The sequence below is a fragment of the Pseudonaja textilis genome, chromosome 1 (genome assembly GCF_049901715.1).
Source record: "Pseudonaja textilis isolate UNSWEBS1 chromosome 1, rPseTex1.2, whole genome shotgun sequence".
NCBI classification, from domain to species: Eukaryota; Metazoa; Chordata; class Lepidosauria; order Squamata; family Elapidae; genus Pseudonaja; species Pseudonaja textilis.
The window spans coordinates 294,134,678-294,159,095 of record NC_141990.1 but is presented as its reverse complement, the minus strand read 5'-3'; the positions used below and the strand labels follow the sequence as shown (position 1 = coordinate 294,159,095).

Genomic DNA, 24,418 nt, shown 5'->3' with positions numbered 1-24,418 from the left:
GTTTAGTGTCCTCAGACCGAACACCACTCAGTTTGTTGAAATTGTAAACTTGAATTTCTTGGCCAATTTTGCCTTTGGCTGGTCTGGTTCTAATCTTTGCTTTCTGATATTTAGAAAGTAAACCTTGTTTTATTAGGTGCAGAGTATTTTGTTTTTCTCAATACCCACGTTTGAACTAAACATATTTTAAAAACGGGAAAAATATGCCTAATAAGATAATACACGAAAAGGTTAATGTTCCTGCAAAGTAATATCATATCAGTAGGGGTCAGTAATACCTAAGTCATTTCTGTCTTAAACTGATGTCTGATTTAAATTGTTAAGAAACCAAACCATTTAGAATTTAAATGGTATGGTACTATAAAACTCATTAGATAAATTGCCTGCTCTTCTAAGTCATCCAAATGAAGACATTTTTTAAAACAGTATCCCACTCTGTGAAGTAAGTGTTGCACTTTAAATTGTACTAGGAACCTTTTTGATTAATGCTTTAAAAAATTGTGTCTTTTTAAGCAGATGACAAGCTATTTCAAAGAACCAAACCCATTCAGAAAGGTAAGGCTCTTTTTGTCCACAAGAAAAAGGTAGGAGGGATGTGTACATACCATACATACATACGTACATACCATACATATATACATACATACAAACATACATAATGTTGTATTACATATGCACATGTACATTGAAGTAAAATTATTTTGTTATGGAAAATATAATTGTTGAATTATTCCTTTAAATTAGATGGCAGTTAGATGGCCATTATCTTTTGGTTTAGGTAATTATAGGTAATATAGGATATATTTCTTGATCACTGTTTCCAGAGTTGAAAAATAATGATGTTCTTGATAAAGACAAAATAATAGTTTGCATAGAGCTATGGAAAGTGTTAGTTTCCTTGGGTGTTTAAGTACATATAAAGTGTAGTGCAAGTTTGCCTTTTCTTAGACAAATAGGACTTTATCTCTTTGTTCGCAAAAGTTTATGCTGTGGATAGAAGAGGAACTAAATTAGACTTCAACAAATAGCTTGTCTGAAAAATTTCCAGATAAGTCGTCAATAACTATTAGTTCTCAGTAGACCAGCCATGTAATCCTAATACTTTAACATTTATAATTTCCATGTTAGCTTGGATTCATTATCTCAATAACTTTATGTCCTGCTTCATCCTTTGTACTTCTGTGGTCATGTGTAAACTACTTTGGGGTAAATCATGTTTCTTAATGGTATCTAATCATTTGAAGAGTTTACAACCTGCCAGGGGTTAAGTAGGGAATTGACTGATGAGATAGTCAGTCCATGGGAGCTTGCAGACTAGGCATCTCCAAGAAGGTGCCGTAGTTGTGAAATTGAAGAGATCTGGAAAACATTAACTGAGAAAATTATTCAGACTGTTGCAATCTCTGATTAGTTAAGCCAGAGGCAGTCAAATTTGGGGGCTGGTATTCATATCTGAAAGCATATTGTGGGTCTCTCACAAGTTAGCTATTACATGGGGAATGTTATCTGAAATATTGCTAAAGTGGATGTGAATAACAATGCTGATGTAAGATATCCAAGGGCACATTGGTGCCCTTTTGCATTACGCCGCCTATCTGTGTTGATTCAGACAGAGATTCCTGTCTTAACTTTCATTCAGTGTATCATGCTTTCATACTTCTACCTCTAAGAGTACACATAGGAAACAGCAACATTGATCTTAACTATCCAGTCGCAAGCTCTGGTCAAACATCTCAAAATCCAATTATATGCATTACATAATGAATTTTCCATATGACAAAACCAAGTAGCTCCAGGTCATCTAATGTGGAATTCGCCCTCTTCCTTTTATCACATCTTTTATTTGCCTTCAGATTCATACAACTATTCATATAGGATAGCTCCCTTGAAGTTTTTATTCTATCTATTAGCCTACTTGCTTTGGATATTTGAGGGGGGGTGGGGTGTTCCTGGAATAATTTTAGATGATAAAATTTCAAAGCCTTTTTCAGGAAACTTCTTTTAGCTTCAGATAATTTATGGAAGCAACCAAGGCAGTTATGAAAGTAGTTAACAGCCTTGTTTTATTCCAGGATATAAGAAAATGCAAGAGATTCTTTAAAATGCTGGAGAGAAAGCTATTTATCTCTACCCCCAAACACTTTCCAGTGGCTTTTCCAATGCGTGGTTAAGATGTGAGACTATGATTAAGGAGCCCAAGATTCTAATATGCCTTCAGCCATAGAAACCTACAAAGTTTTGGATTCCCAACTATCCAAAGGGTTGTTTGATGCAGGGAAAATACAAGGAAGCAAATCCATGTGTGGAATATGAATCTCTTAAGTGTTATGAAAAAATATAAGAAAGAAATGCAATAAATCCAGTAAGACATAAAATGATTAGAGAGTATATATTCCCAGAATTCATTGTTTTTGCAGGATTGCTGGCAACATTCCTAATGGGGAAGCTGAAATCTAGGATAATTTCTTTCACATTTGCGTCTAGAATCATAAGCCAAGGAGTTTTAGATGCCTTGGCTTCAAATTACCTTTTACATATTGACTTGCCATCTACTGAGATATCGTTGAGTATCTACTGCAAAACCTCAATACACACACACACACACACATACATACACAAAGTCCAATTTTACTCATATTAAGGCAAATTATTTAATCCTAATATTTCTGTTAATTTGTTCATTTGTTTGGGGGTGAAGAATCTTCCTGGGATTGAAAGTGACCCCAAAATGATACGACATCTGAGAAATGGAGAACATGGGTTGTAAAATCTGCAGTTTTGTATATATTATTGCTCATTTTCAGAAGTAAATCCTGGAATTCTGCAGAGCTTATTCCTAGGTAACGAGGCATTAGATTTCATTCTTAATCAATGTACAAGGACTTAACAGAGAGTTATTTATTTCAACATTTTAAACAAGCCACAGATAATGTCAGGCCTTACATTCCTAGGGTGGATAAAAACTTGCTTTATTTAATTCTGGTTGGAAGGTTGCCAGATATTGAGACCAAAAAAAAATCTTATGAAAAGGGTACCAAACAAAAGTTCAAGGAACATTTCAAGGCCATTTTTCATTATTTATTGTAAGATATATGCATTTTATTTGGCTGTGTGGTTCTGGCTGAGAAGCAATAGTTGCATCTGCCTATAATAGCTAGGATTTTATTAAAAATAGAGGTGACCACGTGCAGTGGAGGCTTATGCAAGTTTAGTTGGAAATAATTTCCACTGAGCAAAGTTGTATGTATAGACTGAAATCCCAAGAGAAGGTTTGTACAATCTACCCATGTGAAATACAGTTGGGTAGTTTGTAAATCATTGGGTTGTGACAATTCAGCAGTTGGGATCAGGATACATGGTTCAGATTTAAAATATACACTAATGCAATTTTATCATAAACAAGAGACTAGAAGATTAAAATGAGAAATTGAAGATCCTGGATCCTGTGGCTTTTCCATAATTTGACAATGAGCAATAGTTCTTTGGCTTCTTGCATACCTCAGAGCATTGTAAAGACAAGCATAAAAATAATGAGCATTGAGTCCAAGTGTCAATGTATAAAAAAACCACCAGGAGTTACATGCAGAATGGCAAGAAATATAGTAGAGATTGTCATACATTGAGAACAATTTCTAGCACTTGCTGCATTGAAAACAGAGACTCTGGCACTTAGCTGCGGGTTGTTTTTTCCTCTTTTGAAAATAAGAACTTCAGCAATGATAGGAAATCTGTGATCCCTCAACTATGTCTGAATAAAATTCTCTGTACCCTGTATCATTGGCCATGTTGGCTGGGATTGCAGGAATTGTAGTAACAGAAGGTTAGCAAAGGGTTCCTGTAGAACCACAATCATAGGGTTAGCATTGTTTTGCTATCTTTTGTATTAATTTTGTAGGGGAATTAGCATAGATAGCTATTTATATCACTTTGTTATACAGTATGTCTTATTGTATTAAATCTCACTGTGTACTTAGTAACACCCCACCCAACCAACCACCCACCCGAGAGCAACAAGCTGAGAGGCTTCTTTTCTTGGCATTTCAGTGAGCTTCATGCCAGTTTTGAAATACGTTCTTTAACCACAAGAATTGTGTTCTGATGTATCTAGAGACAAAACTTAAGGAAGGTTAATGAAGACCACTCTTCTCCAACCGTTGTCCTCTGGAAGTGTTTAATCTGTGAGTTTTAGAACACACAGCTGAAATAGCCAAAAGATTGAGGCTGAAAGTTCTGGGAGTCAGCATTCCCAGAGCTTCTGAAGAATGCTGGGTAGAAGAGGCTGACGTAGACAACTCTAATCTAGTCAGATTAAGGGAATGGCTTGGTATAAAGCAGCTGGTTGTAAACCTGAAAGTCCTTGTTATACAGGTAATCCCCAACGTACAACTGTAATGCTGCATGCAAATTGTGACAGTTTTAAACAAGGCAAGCATGGACTGCCTCACCTAATGACCCCAGTTCTTGTTTATGGGGTTTGTAAACTCCAGATTGATTATACAGTATGGAGGCAACATGGTGCTGTTCCAGAAGCAGGTGCCATTTTGGAGAAGCCAGAATTCATTGCAGCCAGTCCCAAAATGTTGCCATTTCTGGGACAGCACCACATGGCCTCAATGTAGGAAGACCACACAGCAAATTGTCTACTTCCCAAAAGAGATCTATGGAAAAGATAAATGACTGAGCCATAATGAGGGTGTTGTGGGGAGGGGGGGAAGAGTGTGGGACCCAGTGTGTTGGGAAACAGGCTCAAGACCTGGGGGACCCAGTGGAATGGGATGGGGGGATGTTAGGTGGGGGGACCACTGTAGCATCCCCGTGGTTGGTCATTAAGGCATACAGTTTGTCAAGCACCGAAATTTTGTTCGCATTACTGCAGGGGTGCAACAGCAGCTGTAACTTTGGACAGGGATTGTAAATTCTTTTGTTCGGTGCCATTGCAATTTTGAACAGTTGCTGAATGAACAGTCATAAATTAAGGACTACCTGTATTGCATCTAACCTTCCCCTGGTCATTCCCCCGTGTTCATTTAAACTTGCTGTGTTCACAGGCCTTCGAAAGGAGGTCTTGGCTTCAGATAGTGCAGTTCTCTGCTCACATCGCTAAACTAAGAAAGTAACATTTTGAATGAGTCTCCAATTGTAATAAGCATATGTGCTTCCTACTCCTAGATCTTGCAGCGGCATCACAATGCTGAAGTTGTGACAGCCTGGGCATTTCCATGGTAACTGGCTGAGTTATTAACACAAGATAACAGGCTCTGCTGATGATCTGGCAAAAACCAAGGGAGAGGGTGGGAGGCCAAGTATTGCAGGAATGCTAAATTTGTAAAGACTTTTTTTTTTTCTGTGGGTCTAACTTTGGGGTAGTAGAGATTGGTTAGAAAGTTACATCCTGAGGGCAAGACACAAGTAAAAAGAACATTTCTGTTTATGTCCTATCTTTCTGTGCAAATAGGTAGAAGTATGGAGATATATAGATCTCATCACAGGCATGTTTTGGAATAAGACTGAAAATCAATGAAGGCTCACAAACTATATTAAAAACCAGTTACAGATTAGACTCATGCTACACTTAATTCTATGCAGGTTGATCATGAAAAAAGATTGTAGGCATAGGCAATCTGCTGTAGTTTTTTCCACCCTGTTTGGAAAAAAAGGAGGAATATAAATTGAATTAATATTTCCATTATTTATGTCTAATCTGGCTCAAAGTCAGGGCTTTCCCTGAAAAGTCCCAGTCTCTTACCTTTTTGAAATTTCAGTAAGATGAGCTGTCCTTCTTGCTAAGATTCAGGATCATTTGTAATGGGAAGCACTAATGGCAGAGGTGGTATTCAGCAGGTTCTGACCAGTTCTGGAGAACCAGTAGCAGAAATTTTGAGTAGTCTGGAGAACCAGCAAATACCACCTCTGACTGGAGATTTTACAGTATCCTTCCCCTGCCACACCCACCAAGCCACACCCACAGAACCAGTAGTAAAAAAAAATTGAATCCCACCACTGACTAATGGAGAAATACCTTGATTCACCCTCTTTGGTGATAATATGCTTCCTGAGGATTGTGGGGCATTCCTTATATTTTTTTTACTTGTTTCTTTTGTGCTCATTTTACTTACTGTTCAGAGGAAATGCAACTTGTAATATTTCCTGTAAGCCACCTTGAATGGCTGCGAGTGGGAGGCAATATAATTTTTTCAAATAAATGAAAACAAATAACCACAGTTACTTATGTTTACTGATTATTAAATATATTTATTATTACAGTATTTGTTAAATTTATTTACTGCCTATCTCACCACGGAACTACCCTAGGCAGCTTAGAACAGTAAAAAGAACGAAATAATAAAAAATGTCAACAAATAAAAGCAAAGCAAAGAAAACAATAAAAATAAAGCTTACCTTTTAGCTTATCTGAGGACTCAAAGAAAATTACAACAATAAATCCAAGTACAAAAGATATGACAAAGTTTTAAAGAATATAAAACACCACTGTAAAATCCACTAAAGTCAGAATCTTAAAACTAAGTTTAATATTCAAAGTGGGGCCAGGTATAGCTTTCCCCGTCACAGTGCTAAAGAAAAGGGAGTTGCTGTATTTGGAGCCACTCAAAGGAGAGCATGAACTGACAACTTGGATGTTATGTAGTCCTTGACTTGTAAGAGTTCGCTTAGTGACCATTCAAAGTTACAACAGCACTGAAAAAAGGGACTTATGACTGTTTTCACAGTTACAACCGTTGCAGCATCCCCACAATCATGTGATCAAAATTTAGATGCTTGGCAACTGGTTCAGATTTATGATGGTTGCAGTGTCCTGGAATCACATGATCACCTTTTGCAACCTTCTGACAAGCAAAGTCAATGGGGAAGCCAGACTCACTTAACAACAGCATTACTAACAACAGTAGTGATTAATAAATGCAGTGATTCACTTAACAACTGTGGCAAGAAAGGTTGTAAAATGGAGCAAAACTCAACAACTGTCTCAGCAATTGAGTTTGGGCTCAATAAGTTGAGAAGTACCAGTATATGCCAGCCTGATATGACAGCTGACAGTCGTGGAATTTCTATAGGTAGCTCTTGTCACTTAACCAGTAATTAAGTATCAGATTACAAAAGAAAGCATTTTCAGAAGGGTTGTCATGCCCTTGGTAGAGTCTGACTCTGAGAGAGAGGAGGAACAGCCAACAGGGAGTGGAGGTGTGGCTCCGGAGGTTGTGGAGAAGGCTGGGGAAGGGCAGAGGCCATCTAGGCAGTCAGAGGAAGAACCAGGGCCATCCCATCTTCATCCTAGGACATGCAGGGAGGAACAAAGAAGGAAACAACTTGGCTTACAAGAGAAGAAGTGGCCATGATTCCCCTCATTATTTTCAGCTGGGGAGAACAGTATAAGAGAGATGGTTACAACACAGCATTGCCAGAAGCAAAGCATGTTTTATTTTGGGCTGAAGTTATCTTGGTTGGTGTCCTTCCAACAGACTGTGCCTTTTTATCTCCTTGAAGTTGATAATTACTTATCCTGGTCCGTTGTGGAATTTCCTTCATTGTAGTTTGTTTTGGGTTTTTTATTTCACCTTTATCTGCTCATTAAGTTCAGGCTGTATTGCTTTCTTTTAAATACTATTTTGAGTAAGTTTTATCTCCAGCTAAGAATTATTGAACAGTAGGGCCAAGTTGGAGGCATTAAAGGACATTTATTTACGTTTTGGATTTTGTTATGTTTGTGTTATACTCCGGGTCATCACAAATGTCTTCTATTCCAGTTCCCAATTTGCTGGAATTCATGTTCCATAATTTCCCTCCATCTGCTGATCAAATTTGTCTTGCAAAGCTATAAATGTGAATATAGTGATGATACGAACTCAAATCGTTAGTTCGTATTCTTTTTTTCTTATTTTGCCTCTTGCCTACTCCTCCTCTTCCTCATTTACATTTAGTATAGCCACCCCCCACTCCAAAAGACTTTTAGGTCAAGGTTGTTTGCAAAAATTCTATTGCTGACAGCTTAACCATTTGATGTTTTCTTCTTGGGTCCCAAGAGCAAATGAGTTAAGAAACTAACTGCCTAAATTATTCACTTAAATTGATGTCCAGTTGTCAAGGACATAAAGGTCATTACGTTTTTAAAAACCTCAGTGAGATTCAGGATTGGTATTGCAAAGAAAATACAAGAGATTATTACCAGCACATCAAGAATTCAGTGTTCAAGAGATAGGTCATTCTACGAGCATCTGCCTCTTATGCTTCAAGATTAAGACAACTTTGATTCAGATGCTTTGCATGTTTTATTGAAGTTTCCCAAGCTCTGTTTGAAGTTAAGACTCACTCACTCTGAAATTTCATCAAGAATAAAGGAAACACAGGAAGGGCAATGGACCCAAAATAGCATAACCTTTAAAGCATGGGAATATTTCATTTCTCTGCTGAGAACTTTACCTGAGAGAAGGCATTATAGTCCTTTTGAACTTGGAATTCCCCTACCCCCCTTGTTGCAATATTTTCCCTGCACTGTCTAAACAACACTGTCAAATTGAAATGGATGGATATTTTGATTTCTATTTCTTCAACATCTTATGAATCAAACATTCTTCATCCTAATTCCTGACAGATGTTTGGGACCACAGCTTCCAGAATCCCCAAAGCCATGTAAATGCGCTCTCAACACATAAGGAGGGCTCTAGGTCATGAGAAGCTGCTACAGTATACACTTTGGAAATATTCCTTGCCTTAGAGCATAGCCATCCCATAGAAGCAGTGAATCTGGAAAATGTTATTTATAGTATGGCCCTAGAGATTGGTAGGCCAACTCCTGAAACTTGTCTATCCATTTATAGAATTAGTGCAGTGTGCTTTGAGTTGTACAAATAGAAAGGCCCAGTTTATTCCAAAACAGTTCAGTAAGGTTTTCCAGAAAAATGAGAAATTATAATCAATAGAAACTTTCTCAGGTGGTGCATACACTAGCCAAATAATTCATATAACCTCATTCACTTTAAGATATGATTATGCAAAAGTAGCCACTATTTCCCCTGCTGTCCCCTTGCTCCTATTCTGTGACAAGCAAGCTGCAGAATTTCCCCTCCAGGAAAAGGTTTGGTCAAGCAACCAAGTCAGAGGCAGAGAAGATTAGAGTCACTCTTAGCTCCTCAGAGATTAGCTACTTAGAGCCAGTTTGGTCAAGTGATTAAGGCGACAGGCTAGAAAGTGAGAGACCATGAGTTAAAGTCCCACCTTAGCCAGGAAAGCCACTGGATGACTTTGGATCAGTCATTCTCTCTCAGGCCAAACCAACCTCACAGGCTGTAGTGTGGAAAATAGGAGGAGGAAGGTGTGTTGGATATCCTCATGCCTTATTATTTTTATAACTAACTGAGTTATTTATAAAAATAATAAAGGCAGGACACAAATAAATAAAATGAAAAATAAAGTAAAATAAATAAAACAGCAAATGTAGCCTCCAATGACACCTTTTGTGATACCACTGAATTCAATGTGTAAAAGGTGTTACTACATGACATTGTGATGATTTATAGTTTGCATTTCTGCTGTTGTTAAATCTGCTGTTGTTAAAAGAAATCATGATTTGATTTCTTTTCATATAACTTTATTAAAATGAGCCATCGCTAAGCAGCATACATAGCCAAGACTACTGAATTGAGTTCAAATTTCACCATCTGTTCCACTTCCTTTTTTTTTTTTTGTTCCCTGGCAGCCTGAAAAATATAAGATTGTACAAGAATAATAATTTTAAAAGATTGTAAGGGGGTTACTTTCTGCTGCCCAATCAAGTATTTCTGAGGCTAAACAAGCCAACCTGAATGATGCCTCAAATGCAGGAAATGCATACAAGAAAGAAACATTTCTGGCAGGAGGAAAAAGTGTGAAACGTGCACTTCTATATAATTAAGTTCCTGCTTGGCATGAAAACCTTTTGGAAAATACTGTAGCCAGCACTTGGCAATCACAAAATGAATATTTTTTTAAGAATCCAGTGTTTTCCCTCAAGGCAGAAAAATTGTCTGGAAAAGTTATTTCATAATACAGAATGTTTTCTTAGAGACTGAAGGCCTGGCAAGCTAATCCTGAGTTGATCCAGGTTTTTGACTGCTGGAAAGAGGTTGTAGGCACCCCAGAAATGTTTGCCTTTTATGTTCATTACTTGTTTTCTAAAGGCTGTGGGGTAGGCCACTACAGAAGCTTTGCTTACAGTATTCATACAGAGGATACTATCCAATATAATTTTTAAAAAGGCTTGCATTATTCAGCAATTGTTGAAAGTTGATTAAAAATCAAATTCCCTATAAACTTACAAGGCATCTAATGCGCAGGGTTTTTAAGGGGAAATTGCATCAGCTGAAGAGATAGCAGTTAATCAAATTGAGCCAGAGAAGAAACAGTGTTTATTTTTGTCCTTTACAGTATTTATAAGGCCACTCCTGTCAATTAAGACTCTGGGCAGCAAAGAAATCAAAACCGAAATAGTAATAGCCAAATAGAAACAGTAATATGTGTCCAAAAGAAATGCTCATAATAATTTAAGATGAACACCCAATGGAGTAGTATAGTTTTAACATTCTTGTGGAATGCGAGAAGGCGGGGGGGGGGGTTGAACATACCTCTTGAGAAAGCATGTTCTAGGCCAGGAGTGCACATATACTGGAGAAGATTGGTCACCTAGCCCAATTCCCATGCATTTCTAATGGGTAAAGCATTGTTTGCAGGCCTCTTCTTGATGTTCAGACCAGAGTGACAGATTCAATTCTGGTAAGGCTATGCCTGATATAACACAGAACTATACCATAGTGATTTCTAAAGGTGATAACTAGCACTTTGAATTGGACTCAGATGTTTACTTGGAGCCTAGGCAGCAATCTCAGAATTGGTGCTATTTTGCAGTGATGGGCTTGGCCCTCCAGCATTCTGGTTACTCCATTCTGTACAGTTGCAGATGCTGAGTCATCTCCAAGAGATGTAGTAACTTACATTACTACAGCTGCCCAGCTGAAGGCAGGAGTTACTATCTATCCCTAAGATATGGGTATCATTGACTAGAGGAAATCATAATTGGTTGCATCAGCCGGGCAAATATTTCCCTGGCACAGGTTTGACCTGCTGCTTGTATAGGAACCTGAGTCCAAGAGGACCACTAAGCCCATGAACTGCTTAAGAGAGAGGGCTACTCATACAAAGTAACTTCTAGGAGTGGTGTTACAACATGCCCTAATGCTGGCTGAACAACATTGTCCTGGAAGGTGGTAATTTGGGTTTGTATGGTATCATCCAGTTCTGGACATCTTCAGTTTCAACAGCATTTATGGCACAACCTTTGGTGGCAAAGACCAACCACTAGATATCTTCCAAATACCTTCATACTGGAATAACCAAATGCTGGAGTTCTTCTTAATAATAATTACCAACTGGAACCATAAAGGGTACCCCAACTTTCACCTCTTGCAGGTGAAACAGAAGATATGTGTTCAATCAATAACATGCTGCTAAATAGCAAATGCTGCTAAGTAGACTATCAGAACCAAAACACACAACTTGCCCACTTATGCTCTAACAAAAATTATCTACCAAAGTGCCTAATGTTTTTATCCTGTGTTTGGGATTACACTGAATGCTAAATAGTAGGAATACTGATAAGGGAGCCTCTACCACCTTCTCAACAACCTTCCACAAAAAAAGAGGTAGTGAAGAAGTTGTCAGTGTTGGCTAAATCAAGGTATCAAGATGAGTGTTAGGTACTACCTTCTTCAAAATCTTTTTTTTTTAATCCTTTATTGCTCTTTTGCTATGAAAAATTGTATTTCATTTGAGGAAGAGGTTGTTTCAAATTTCCATTTTGTAAAGTTTTCTAAATTTGTTTTGCTCAACAGATTTTAGTGACGCATTTTAAAGACTTTGCTGATTATTCATGCTGATGGGTTTTTGGATTTTGTGATCTATTTCCTGACAAGGGATATATCGTTTAAGTTAGAATATTATTGTAGTTTTGAGTGATCCCACAAGTGTTCTAGAGAAATTTGATTGTCTTGACTTACCCTTTCAGCTTTTTCATTTTAACTAAGAATTAACTTAATTGTGTTTTATTATGACCATGTTGGGCTACCTTAATGATGTTCTTCTGCGTAAAGTAAATTTGATGATGATGTTATCAAAATTCACATCTCTACTTAAAATTAAAACTTTGGAGCAATTGCAGAGCTATCCTCTAAATCCATTTATGAAAGACTTAGTAAAATTTTCAGATCCGCAGCCCCTGCAAAAAATAATAATAATCAAAACAAAATAAAAAACAGCCCAAACCCAAACAAATCTCACAAGATTTCAGTAAATAAAATTTCACATGAGAATCTTGAAATTCCAAAGACCTAAAACAAAATGTCACATGATGTTGTTGTCATGCTCATAGAACATCTTTGGGATTATTTCAGATTTTAATCTTTAAATAGTAATATTAGTAATAATGATTAAGTTTAGTGTACTGTGAATGCTGTCACATTTTGAAAAATGGATATGGTATTTATCATGCTGTCTCAATACCCTACAAAGCAGTTCATGCTCAGCACAACTAGCCAAAAGGCTGAGCTTGCCCTGAGAAGAGAACGCCCATATTATTTTATGTTTCCATTGTCTAGGAAATATCTGATTCAGTTTAGATTCAGGTATTAGCTTCCATTAATGCCTGTGGCTTCTGTCTTTCAGGGTCGACCAGTAAGTGCATGTTCCTTCCTACGTCGTGTGTGCTGTGCAGCTTTACCCCTCCAGTTGCTGCTGTTGCTTCTGCTACTCCTTGCCTTTCTGCTCCCGCTAACAGAGGAAACACACAGTTGCAAGCTCACCAACAACTTTGCACACTCCTTCAACTTAATGCTGAGACACGATCGCCCACCGCCAATTTAAGTTCTCCTTGCCTGCAGTGCAGCTAAGTTGACAGATTGCATTTTTTTCAGTGGTTCCATCCCCATTCCCAGCAAATCTTTATCTTGTATAAATTCTTCAAGAATCATGGCAACTGCTAAGGAGTCCATTTAAAACTGGAAAGTTGGTTAAATGACCGCCATTATCCAATGTATGCTCAGGCTGGAGAAATGAAGTATTCACATTTAGAGCTAAAATATGTTTTTAAAATATATGACTATATTTATATTGTATATATGATTTATATATATATATATGTATATATATCAAAAATGTCCTGACATAGGTGTTTTCAACAAATGCTACTCCTTATTTGAGTATGTCTTTGTTGAAAAATAGTCTGTGTTAAGCACAAAAATAAAAAGAATAATATAAGAAGGTATGAAAAATGACTTACCATCCAAAGGTAGCAGCAGCTATGTGCCATTCTCCTTCCTGTGTTTTTACATACATCACGCTTAGGATTGCCATCTGATTGAAAAAAGGTAATTGACTAATTTTATTAGCCAGTTAACTTCTTATTGAATTTATATAATATGCACAATCCAGATTTTCTACTCAACCTTTCCCATTGATCATCATTATGCTAATAGGATATTTATCTGACAAAATACTGATGTATTTGAAGCCTTGTATGCAGAGATGCACATCGAAACTGGAGACGGCCTTAACTTATATTTCCTAGGAAGAGAATGAGGGATGTCTCTTAAGATGCCACTTAGCCTCTGTAGATTTTACAGAAACAGTATATTTTTTAAAAAAATCTACTGTCCAGTTAATTGTAATTGTTTAGTATTAAAGTGAGGGCCATAACATTTTACATGCAAAGGATTCCACCTGCCCCCTATAGCACTGAAGTTTGGGTTAGTTTGAATCTCTGGAGATTTGCTACCAAAAACATTGCACTAAATGGTCCAGTGGTCTGAATAAATACGTTGCTGCTTCCTATTTTCCCATATTCATTGGTTAATGTTGTTACCCTGCTGATCATGAGTCTTGCATTGTTGCTGTTGCCAATATCCTCATCTCACATCTTTTTATGTGTTCACCTTACCAGCAGAAAGGAGAAGCCATCATGGGGTTGCCCTTTGGATCCTAACTACGATATGTTTTCAATCACCTCATTATACTTATTGCAGAAATATTGTGAAAGTAACAAAATTAACAAGGGATTCCTTGTTAAATTTCACTGTTAATTTTATATGGTACAAACATACATAGAAATACAGAAGCAAATGGCATACAGTCATAAAAATATTTTTTTTAAAAAAAAGCTGGCTGGTTCTTTGGAGCAGCCATTCTCTCTCAGTCCAACCTATCTTGCACCCCTGCTCCTATTCCCCAAGAGCAAGTATTAATGGCATAAAACCTCTGATCTTCAGGGTGGCATATAGTCAGCATAATTAGTAATTACTGACATTCTTATTTGTCCCATCAGCTTATCTGATCCCTTTTATACAAGCTGTAGGTGATGAGACTTAGATTCATGTCAGTGAAACAGTTCACACTGCAGAGACAATATGACTCATTCCACCCAAGCTGAAGTGAATCATGACCCGTATTGCCTCAACAAAACCATTTGGGTGGTCAGATTAAAGGAAAAGATTATTCTTAGATATTTCTCAATAGGATGGGCAGTTTTTGAATTGTCCCCATTGTCCCCTAGAACTTCCTGGCCTGGAAGACCTCAGTGTGGGGGTTCTGACAGAGAGTTTGGATCTGATAAGCACCATGGACTAGGGTTGCAAGAGAAGACATCACTTATCTCCTTGAAACTACATTCAGAAATGATCTGGCAGACCACCAACCTAGGCTCCAGGTTGACTACTTTGAATGCACACTGTAATCTATCTCAGTAGTCATTGAAACTTCCATATCAAGAAGCCCTTGAGCAGTATGGTGGGAGAAAGCTCCTTTCAATCTTCTCCTGTAGCACTCCCACAGGGAACTCCTCTCAGCTTTTACCACAGACAAAGCTCTGTACACAGTATGGTGAGGTGAACCAACATGGTTACTTCACTCTTAGAACCATTAGGATCACATTGCTTTCCAAAAGTGCTTTATGAAAATCTCTATTGAAGTCAAAACTTTACATAGCTTTACTTTCTCCATGTTGTGGAAAGAAATGCCAATATAACTACATGCTGCATGAAGAAGGATTTATTTTTGTTTATTCTCAATTTCATACTATTCAGCTAGATGGAATGACTTGGAATTCTCCTAAATAATAAACAGGCGTTTAGAATATGTATCTGATTGTTCCCCGTAGCATAGTTAAATCAGAGTTGGCACCGTTGTAGTTCAGATAGAATCATATAATGTGCTTTTAAATGTTCTGCCAAAGGGAAGAGAAGTCAACTATAGTTTTATGGTGGTATGGGTGTGTATTTTAGCTCGGTTCACACATCATGCTAAATCATAGTGTGGTTTTTCCTGGTTTTTAGTTTACCATGTAAATCAAGGTTTGTGGCTTGGCACAATTTGGTTTCTACAAACAGCATTGTTTAAAAAAAATGAAACAGCCATGATTTACTGCACTGTATGAACCTGGTCAGTTTATGTAAATAACCAGTTTTCTGCTCCAGGTAGATAACCCAGTAGAGGACCTATTCACTGCCTTCTTAAATCTTACACAATATTAAATATGCTTGAACATGGTATGAATAGTGCAGCTGGAATCCTAAGCCATAATATGAATCTGCAAAGGCACTCCAATGTATCCAGGAGATACAATAAAGCATGAAAAGGAGGGCGGGTGGACAGAATAGGGAAGAGCGACAATGGAGGAGACAAATTGGCCAGCACACAAAAAAAAAATATAGTCCTGAAATGCTCTCATAAAATGATTCTGTTAGTTCAAAATAGGGCTGCTGGCTTTCCAATAATTCAGTGGACCTCTGCCTTTCCCTGTAATATGACAGCCATGTAGAGGTTAACGTTTTATCTCAAAGACATGAAAAGCTTCATCTGGTAATTTCTACACATCAAGTAGAGGAGTACAAGAGAAGGCAGGGTTGATTTTGTTTTATATGTTATTTTTATAAATAATGCAACTTGAACATGTTCCTTCTTCCTCCTATTTTCCCAACAACCATCACCCTGTGAGGTGAGGTGAGCTGAAAGGGTGTGACTGGCCCAAAGTCACCCAGTTGGCTTTCATGCCTAAAATGGGACTAGAATTTATGGCTTCCTGGTTTCTAGTCTGATGACTTAATCACTGCCAAATCTTTTGCCAGCTCTAGGCAAAACTGTTTTCAGGGTCTTAGAGTAGGTTGTTTCAGACTACAGACTGACATAATTGGCAAGATGCAAAATCACACCTGCAAAACAATGTTAGTACCATATTAGCCTTCTAACCAGTTTCCAATACTAGTGGAGTACTAAAAAAAAATCCTTCTGCAGTTTGAACCAACCCCGCTCCCAGCATGAAAAATTGTCTTGTGCACAGTTGTGCAACAGATCCAAAATCTCCAGTTTGTCTCTAAGTTTCCTAGAGTCCAGAAAACAAAAGTATGACTTCCTTCCAAACTATAGCTAACAGACAAATTATATGAGATACTGTGCTAAGAAAGCAGTAATTCCCTAGGTAACACTTAGTTATTGCAGTGAGTGTTTTGCTTAACGTATTATGTGGTTTGCAAACCATGATTTCTGGTTTAGTATGTTGGCCAAAGCTATTTATGTTTTATTCAGTATACCACAACTGTGGTTTAGTATATGTGAGATCCCAGCTGATGTCTCACACACCTCTTTTAGTAACATTTTCTGCAAAGGAAAATCCCAGATATTTGTATTATAAGAACATATGGATCTCCTATGGAAATTAATGGTTGCATTCTGTGAATATGTGCAATCAAAGGCCATCTGGGGATGAAAAAAACCCTTATGTGACTCTCCCTTCCCTTTGTACAAAGTCTTGTGTTTGCAAGAAAACTCACTGTATCCATTGTTAGCAACAACAACAACAAGACCAGCTGCAGCACATTCAGTCTGAATGCTTGGAGTCTAGCAAAAAGCGTATTACTAGTTCATTCAGCAATTCCAATCTTTTACCTTAAATATAGAAATAAGTACTGAAATGCAAGACTCAGCTGAAAAATGGGAATTGGCCACTCTTCAGTGCACACTAATCTATAATTTGTCTTACAGCCTTGGGATATATTATTATTATTATTAGAGGTAGACCTAAACTGAGACATCATTCAAATGAGTGCAGGTATTTTTCTCTTCAATTTTGCATGGAGGTGCATTTCTCCTTTGTCACTCAGAATATTTATGGAGATAAAATTGCATGTTCTAAAGTTCCACGCAAACATATGAAAGCTGAAAAACAATGTTTGTATCTGATTTGTTATTTGCCATTTAATCCATGTTTTGAATGCTAAATCCTTTGCCAGGATGCCTTCTATGGTAGTTGAATAAGCAAATTGCATGAACAATCCAATATAAAAACTGGTTCCAGTCTTAGGAACAACAAAGGATAAAAATGCCATTCTGCTTCATATCCATGTATGGTTCTAGTCAGCTATTCTGACTATTAAAAATAAGTGAGGCCAAATCTTACAGTGAAGAAATTGTGCTTTCCTCTGTGAAAACACTCTGAAAAAACATAGCTTGGCATGCACGTTCACAGTGCTTGCATGTTCAGGAAGGCTGACAATCTGATGTCCTCTTGACATTTTTATTAACTATTCTCTCTTATTGACCATATAGACTGGAATTGGTAAATGTTGGTCCATACCACCAGGGGGTGCCAGGTTGCCTATCTCTGACAAGATTTCTCTCTGCTTCTCTACCTTTTGTATTCCTATCTAGCCCTTCATTTTGACATAGAAGCAAGTTAGTTGCGGACTGCATGCATGCCTCAATTTTCTATTCTGTATAATGTCTGGCTTAATACTTATCTAACTTTGGCTCACCTTGAAAATGCCCACTCTGATTGATTTGATTAGTAGTTGGATAGGAGACTACCAAGGTTGTGAACTAGATTGTGAAGTCAGAAATATTCTGGGTGAAAGCAATTGCAAACCACTTCCATCTTGTTGCAAAGAAGGATGCATTCATAACATCATCAGGAGTTGACCTTAACTCAAAAGGGGCTTTGTATATCTATATCCCTCAGGCATACCAGCCCAGAGTATAAAATAACTTAAAAGCTAATTCAGCTGTTATAAGACAAGGCTTTAAGCAGTAACATTGTTTTTCTGTGAACATGCTTTTTGCCTTTTTCATATATTTCATCATGTCTCACTTGATGACCTCCACTCAGATCTGCATAAGATTCCCTGTGCACCTGCTAAAGTGGAAGATATTATACTTATTGTTTATAGCAGTGAGACCAGCACTAAAGATTAAACTTCCCCTTTTAAGTTATTAAAACAAACTTTTATTCAGTGCCAATCAATAAGTTTTCAATATGCATGTGTTGAAATGAATCTGACCTGCACAAATGCACAGATGGCCCTTATTAAATCATGGTTTCATTATCTGTGGTTTCATATATCTGTTAAAAAGAGACCAGACTTCAATGGCAACAGTTTTCACATACCTGTGATTTGGGGCCATTTTCTAAAACTATGCATATAGCATGCAAGATGATGGGCAAACTTGTGTGTGTGTGCAGAAAGCATATTTTTTTCAAGGCCTTGTTACTTGTAGTCATCATTAATCATGGTTGCTAAACTGGATTTGAATCTTGCAAATTTCCTAGCAGAAAGAGAATCCCATTATTTCCTCCATCTGTGCCAGAAGCACATCACTCCAAAACCAGATGCCTTTTTTACTTTAATTTCCACATTAACGCTGTAAGGCAGGGGGTGTCAAACTTGCAGCCCTAGGCTGGATGCATCACATGTTGGCCCTGCCCGGTTTAGCAAAGGTGAAGTCCTGATGTGAGTTTGACACCCCTGTTGTAAGGCATCAAGGTGCCACATCTTTTTGAAATTCTGGTCCTCCTCCCGGCCCCCCCCCCAAAAAAAAAATTTCTTAAAAGAAAATTCAGATGTCTTTACTTGGTTTGGAATTTTTTACACTGTGGATTAAGAGCAGCAGCTGTTCTGTACATAAGCTGCTTCAAATGATTTAAGCAGAGGACTGAAGACTAGAATGTAAAGCTCTGAAGTTGCTGAAATGCATGCCACTTTATTGCATTAAGCCAGTATATTCTGGTGTTTAACTTCATTCATGTCTGCTTGCTTAAAACCTAGATATGGTTGGCCTTCTGGGACTACAGACACATTAGTTGTTAGTCATTAATCCCCCCTCTCTGTTGATTAATGTGTCATTTTCGATATTGCTAAAACTTTAGCTTCCATTTATTGCTTTAGTTCTGTGGAATTAAATCTGCACTTTAAAGTTAGCAGCAATATGTATATTGTAAATGGAATATGCATATAGACCCACTGTTTCTCTACCATGCCTCTAGTCTACAGTATAAAATTTTAAAAGACTTCTTCTATTTTCTTAATTTTGGAGAGGTGAAAAAATATTTTTCAAACCACCGTCCTCTTTTTTAAAATAAGCCTTCATTTTGTTTAATTTAAAACTTCCTTGTTTACTAAATAATTACCAGATGTTCCTGAAGGGTAAGATTTACCCTCAAAACATAGGATTTGATCTGTAATTTGAACAGCACCATCATGATTGTATGTTGGATTCACAAGACAAGCAACCTATTGTTAGCCTCTGTATGTTAATCAAAAGGGCCAACACCCATCACATATTTATGTCAATTACTTCTTTTAAGGATCTGCATATTAGGGCGAAAGTTATAATCCAAGAGAAAAATAGGTGCAGGACTTAAGAGGAATATCAGAAGTGAAAAGTTTAACTAAGCCATGAAACTGAAAGCAGCTAAAAAGGCGGCAGTGGCTTTTCTTACATACCCAAGTATTCATTTTGCCCCATTTCTGTTTTTACCATGCAAGGCTTTTTACATAATTTTGGAAACTTTATTAAAAAATAGTGTTAACAATGTATTTTTTCTGATTATTAAAATTCTCACCCTTTTTTTTTTCTTAAACAGTAGAGCCAGATTTGTATCTGTGGAGAACTTAATATTGGAACTAAAACACAAGATGGTTTGGTTTGATGAATATGTTTAGTACATTCTGAGCCAGGTATCAGAAGAATGTTGAGCTCACAGTCCTTTAAAAAAAATATCTGCTTATATGAAATTATTTTTCATTATAGCAATCTAATTCAGGTGGAACAAAGTCACATTGCTGCTGCTAATATTTGGAAAGTAGAAGCACTTGTCTGTCTATTGCAAATGAAGGGATCTATTAGTAGAACCTATGTACTTTCTAATTGTGCTAGAAATGACCTCATTTTCATGGTTGCTGTACCATTTAATTATAGGATGGAGAGACTTTTGGGGTAGTTAAAGGCGATACATTACAGGTTGTTGCCTTTGCTGTAATGAAGTCTTTACTGCAAGAGATTATGTTTACAAACAAAATCTTCTTCAGTCAGGTCTTCTTCAAAAATTTGACTCCAACATGTATTCCCTAATTAGCATACCCAGAAGGCATAGAGATGTAGAGGTTGAATCAATATCTCTGAAGCAAGCTCATAAAATTGCCCCATAGAGATTCTCCAGGGTTTTGTTTCTGGTGGAGAACAAATAATTATCTCTCACACACTTTCTTTTTCAAGCTCCAAGAAACTGGTCTCTAATGTTCATTGTTGTTGCAAACTGCTTCAACTCTCTATTGATCCTTTTGAGCTTCAACCTCAGTTTCTAAAAGTTGAACTTGAAATTTCCTGTCAGTTGCTGGAAATCTATGAATAATATCCCATTTAGGAATCTTCACACAACAGGATCTTTATCCCAAATGAAAAAAACAATCTCAGTGCCAGCTGCCTGAGTTAAGAAGAATTTATAGCAAGCTTTTTATAAGCCATTAATCACTCTAAGTGAAATCCATATCAGTGGATTCCAAGAAAATCAGAGAATTTCTTGAATGAAAAGGTGACAAATGGTTTTATTCCATTCTCCTTGTTTCTTACCTTTGGAGCCTGTACCCACTGATTTATTAAAATCTAAGCAAACCATATGTCAACTCCAATAAGATTTAAATACTGCAGGCTTTGGAGTGGTCTGCAAACACACCTCTTTGCTCTGTAAACAGAACTTAATGTTACTAGGATCTCTATATAATGGCAAGTGTGATAATTGTACTGTTTTTAAAATGGTAACATTCCACTCCTCTATAATTTTTGCATGCAACTTTTAGCAGGAATAAAGAGAGAACGCTTTCTAGAAAAGAAGAAAAGGTACTTACTCAAATTTCCCCTTCTGCTAATGCCTTTGTTTCTGAAAGAACATTACATTCTCATATGTTCATATATTTTTTTTGTCTTAGAGTCTTACTGGATGTGATCTTTTTGTTATATCAGCTTTGGTTTCCTGATATTTTAATCTGCATACTGTATCAGTCTGAGCTTAATATGGATGCTAAAGGTTTTATACAAAAATTATCAGGGATCTTCGCTCAAATATATACAGCAAACTGATTGCTTTGTTTAGTTTTGTTTTGGATTTTTTCCCCTTATCCTTTACCCATTACAGATGCTCTGTACCATTATCTGTGCAATTTAAACTTTTTTAAAAATTAAAATAATTTGATTGGCTTCAAAGAATCATGAAGTAAATTTCATGATATATTATGTATGAATGTATAATATGAGATATGATATGAAGATTTGAGGCACAATTTAACCCTTAATCTTGCAACATTGCATCCATGATTGGCATTTCAAGATATAACAGTTTAGAAGCAATCACAGAGAATTAGCCATTAATTTTAGAAACTAGTCTAAAGTTTTCCATTTGCAAAGCATCTCAGATAGGTATGGAGAAGAAATTTAATGTGAGTTATTTTAATGCAAACTGATATATTTTGTAGCAAATATAAAAAATACAAATATTCTTTGAAATGTGTAATTCCCTAAATTTTGAAAAGCTATTAAAATATTTCATTAAAATGCATATATTTAGAAAAATAATGTATGTGTCCAATCATGGCAAAACAGTTCAGTATAGAGTGTAAATCTTTAAAGTCACACAATTAAATTATGGCATTAATCATTTTTATTGTATTTGATGAAATTGTGTCTCAAATTTTCTGGATATGCATTATGATACCATAAGCAACTTCAGTGCTTCCAGATCATATCTTATGTGTCTAACACAATCTTACAGAAGATCCAGGTGATTTTGTTTTCTGCTTGCAACCCTCATTTATTTCTCTACAATTTCTTCTTTTTTTCTTACTATAAAAACTGTTGAGGAGAAAAAGGTGGAATAACTGTTCAAATGCTTTTTAATAGCAGTAGTCCATCTGGAAGCACTTATGATTGTTTTAGGTACATCAGCTAAATATAATTACCACTCAGGACTTTCTGAAAATAATATGGAAATTTCATGGATGCAATTATGAATAGGACTGTAAGTTCTAAACTCTGGAAACATGTGTGAACATCTCACGTATTGCACTATAGTACCCTTCAAATAAACCAACAAATCATATATCAGTGTTAATCTCAGGGCACAAACCACTGTCCCATGCCCTTTTAGGGGATCTTGTAACACAAGGAATGACCCAATATATAGTAAAATAATTTCATAACTTCAGTTATTAACTCAAGATTGGCAACTCTGAACCTGAAACCAAATCATTGTGTTGCTTACCATTAGTATTGTTACTGTAATAAGAAGTAACATTATGTTTCTTTCTCTTACTATCAAGTGCAAAACTAATGCCCACTGAAACTCTTCCATGTATAATAATGGGATTATACCACTGAAGGGAAAGGAAAAATGCAGGAAGGTTATCAGTGTTTGTCCCAGAATGAAAGTAGTGTGTCTGTATAGGCTTTCATAATTTATAATTAAACTGATAATGCATTCTTTGTTTTTCTGCTTCTAGGCAGAACTTTGTGGTCACCTGTTACCAAATATTATAGATAATATTAAGCTAGAAGAGCCAACAGGTTAGACTTGATTTAAAACAGCCTCCCATATTTCTTGAACACGATTAAACCACATCGTAAACCATAAGAAAAAAAGAATACAAGAATAAGATCTTGTATTGTTTCCCAGACAAATTGTTTTCCTAAACCAGAGCTTTTTTCTAAGCTCTCTAAAGTCCTGAAAAATCTTGCTCAACATGTCTCTGATATCTTGATCTAGAGATGCCAACATATTACAAAAAAATACTACAACAACATTTAGGCCCTTCCAAATCATCAGTATTACAGGTCATATCCAGATAATTAGAGTAACCTTGTAGATCTGCTCTAAATGTCCTTGCTTCCTACTTTTCTGAAAAATAAACTCTGCACATAATCCCACTGCAAAAAGGTTGTGAAAAGGTTGAAAAGGTTGTTTGAATTATTGGACATTTCTGAAGCCCCTTCACACCCAACAACAGTTCTCAGAGTGCCTTGGTTGTTGAAGTCTGTACATAGGTGCTAAATTGAATGTCAGTTGGTTTCATTTTCTGGTATTGAAGATGCATTGCACAACCCAGGTAGACAGTTGGAGAAATCAGATTGCTGGTCTGGAGTTTTCTGCATAGGTCAAGGTTCAGTAAAACAATCTAGATCAGGAGTCTTCAAACTTGACAACTTTAAGACTTGTGGACTTCAACTCCCAGAATTCCTCATCCAGTCATGTTAGCTCAAGAATTCTGGGAGTTGAAGTCCACAAGTCTTAAATTTTCCAAGTTTGAAGATCATTGATCTAGATGGTGGAAGGAAGCATGCATATTCCCTCTCTTACCTCAAGAGAAAGGCAAGGAGATGCCTTGGGATATTGGGGCATCTCTCTATTCTGTGCCCGCATTACCAATATTTTAATCTTGAGTCAGCTTATTCAACATACATACTATTAAGGTCACTTCCTCTCTACTGTCATAGGATATGGTTTTGAAATGCATTTGAAGAAAATTAGGCTCATTTTAATGAGCCAAACTTCTCCCCGAGTTCTCTACATGTGCAAATCATCGCCATTTATATCTGCACCTACTTAATTTTGTGAAGCAAGCCTTTTCCTTCCATTTCTGGCTTTCTAAATAAAAATGCAGACCAGCCTAATTCCTTCTACAAAACCTGTTGTGCATTTTTCTTCTAAAAAGAAATAATAATCCTCTGTAGCTGCATTTAATGAAACTGGTATTTTTGTACATGGCTTACCTACTGTATGTTTGGGAATTGTAAAAATGCATTTATTTTTATTTCAATAAATACCTGACGGTTTATAACTCTGTTGTTTAAAGATTGTATTTTGTTCAAAAAAGGAGATTGTATACAGTATATGAAAAGATCAAAACTATCCCAAGAGTACATGTCAAGTACACCCAGACCTACACTGAAAAAACACTGAATGTCTAGACTAGAGCTTTTGTGAAAATTGCAATCAGTAGGCAGTTGCAGAATTTACTACATTCCAAATCACTAAGTCTGATGACCATGCTAGTTTTCTTAAAAG

The 24,418-nt window shown here is 36.7% G+C and overlaps 1 protein-coding gene across 6 annotated transcripts in view; it reads left to right on the top strand.

The window, feature by feature from the left end:
• SYNE3 (spectrin repeat containing nuclear envelope family member 3) overlaps nucleotides 1-24,191 on the top strand; it is an 81,011-nt gene extending 56,820 nt beyond the window's left edge. For 3 of the 6 annotated variants that reach the window (XM_087922130.1, XM_087922133.1, XM_026716972.2), the window contains exons 17-18: nucleotides 517-555; nucleotides 12,709-24,191. In XM_087922130.1, the coding sequence (XP_087778256.1) occupies nucleotides 517-555; nucleotides 12,709-12,906 (237 nt within the window). In that variant the 3' untranslated portion in view covers nucleotides 12,907-24,191. Of the gene's footprint in view, nucleotides 1-513; nucleotides 556-12,708 lie in introns of all 6 variants that reach the window. The other 3 variants (XM_087922129.1, XM_087922132.1, XM_087922131.1) reach the window with 1 other exon arrangement.
• Nucleotides 24,192-24,418: the final 227 nt, after the last annotated feature.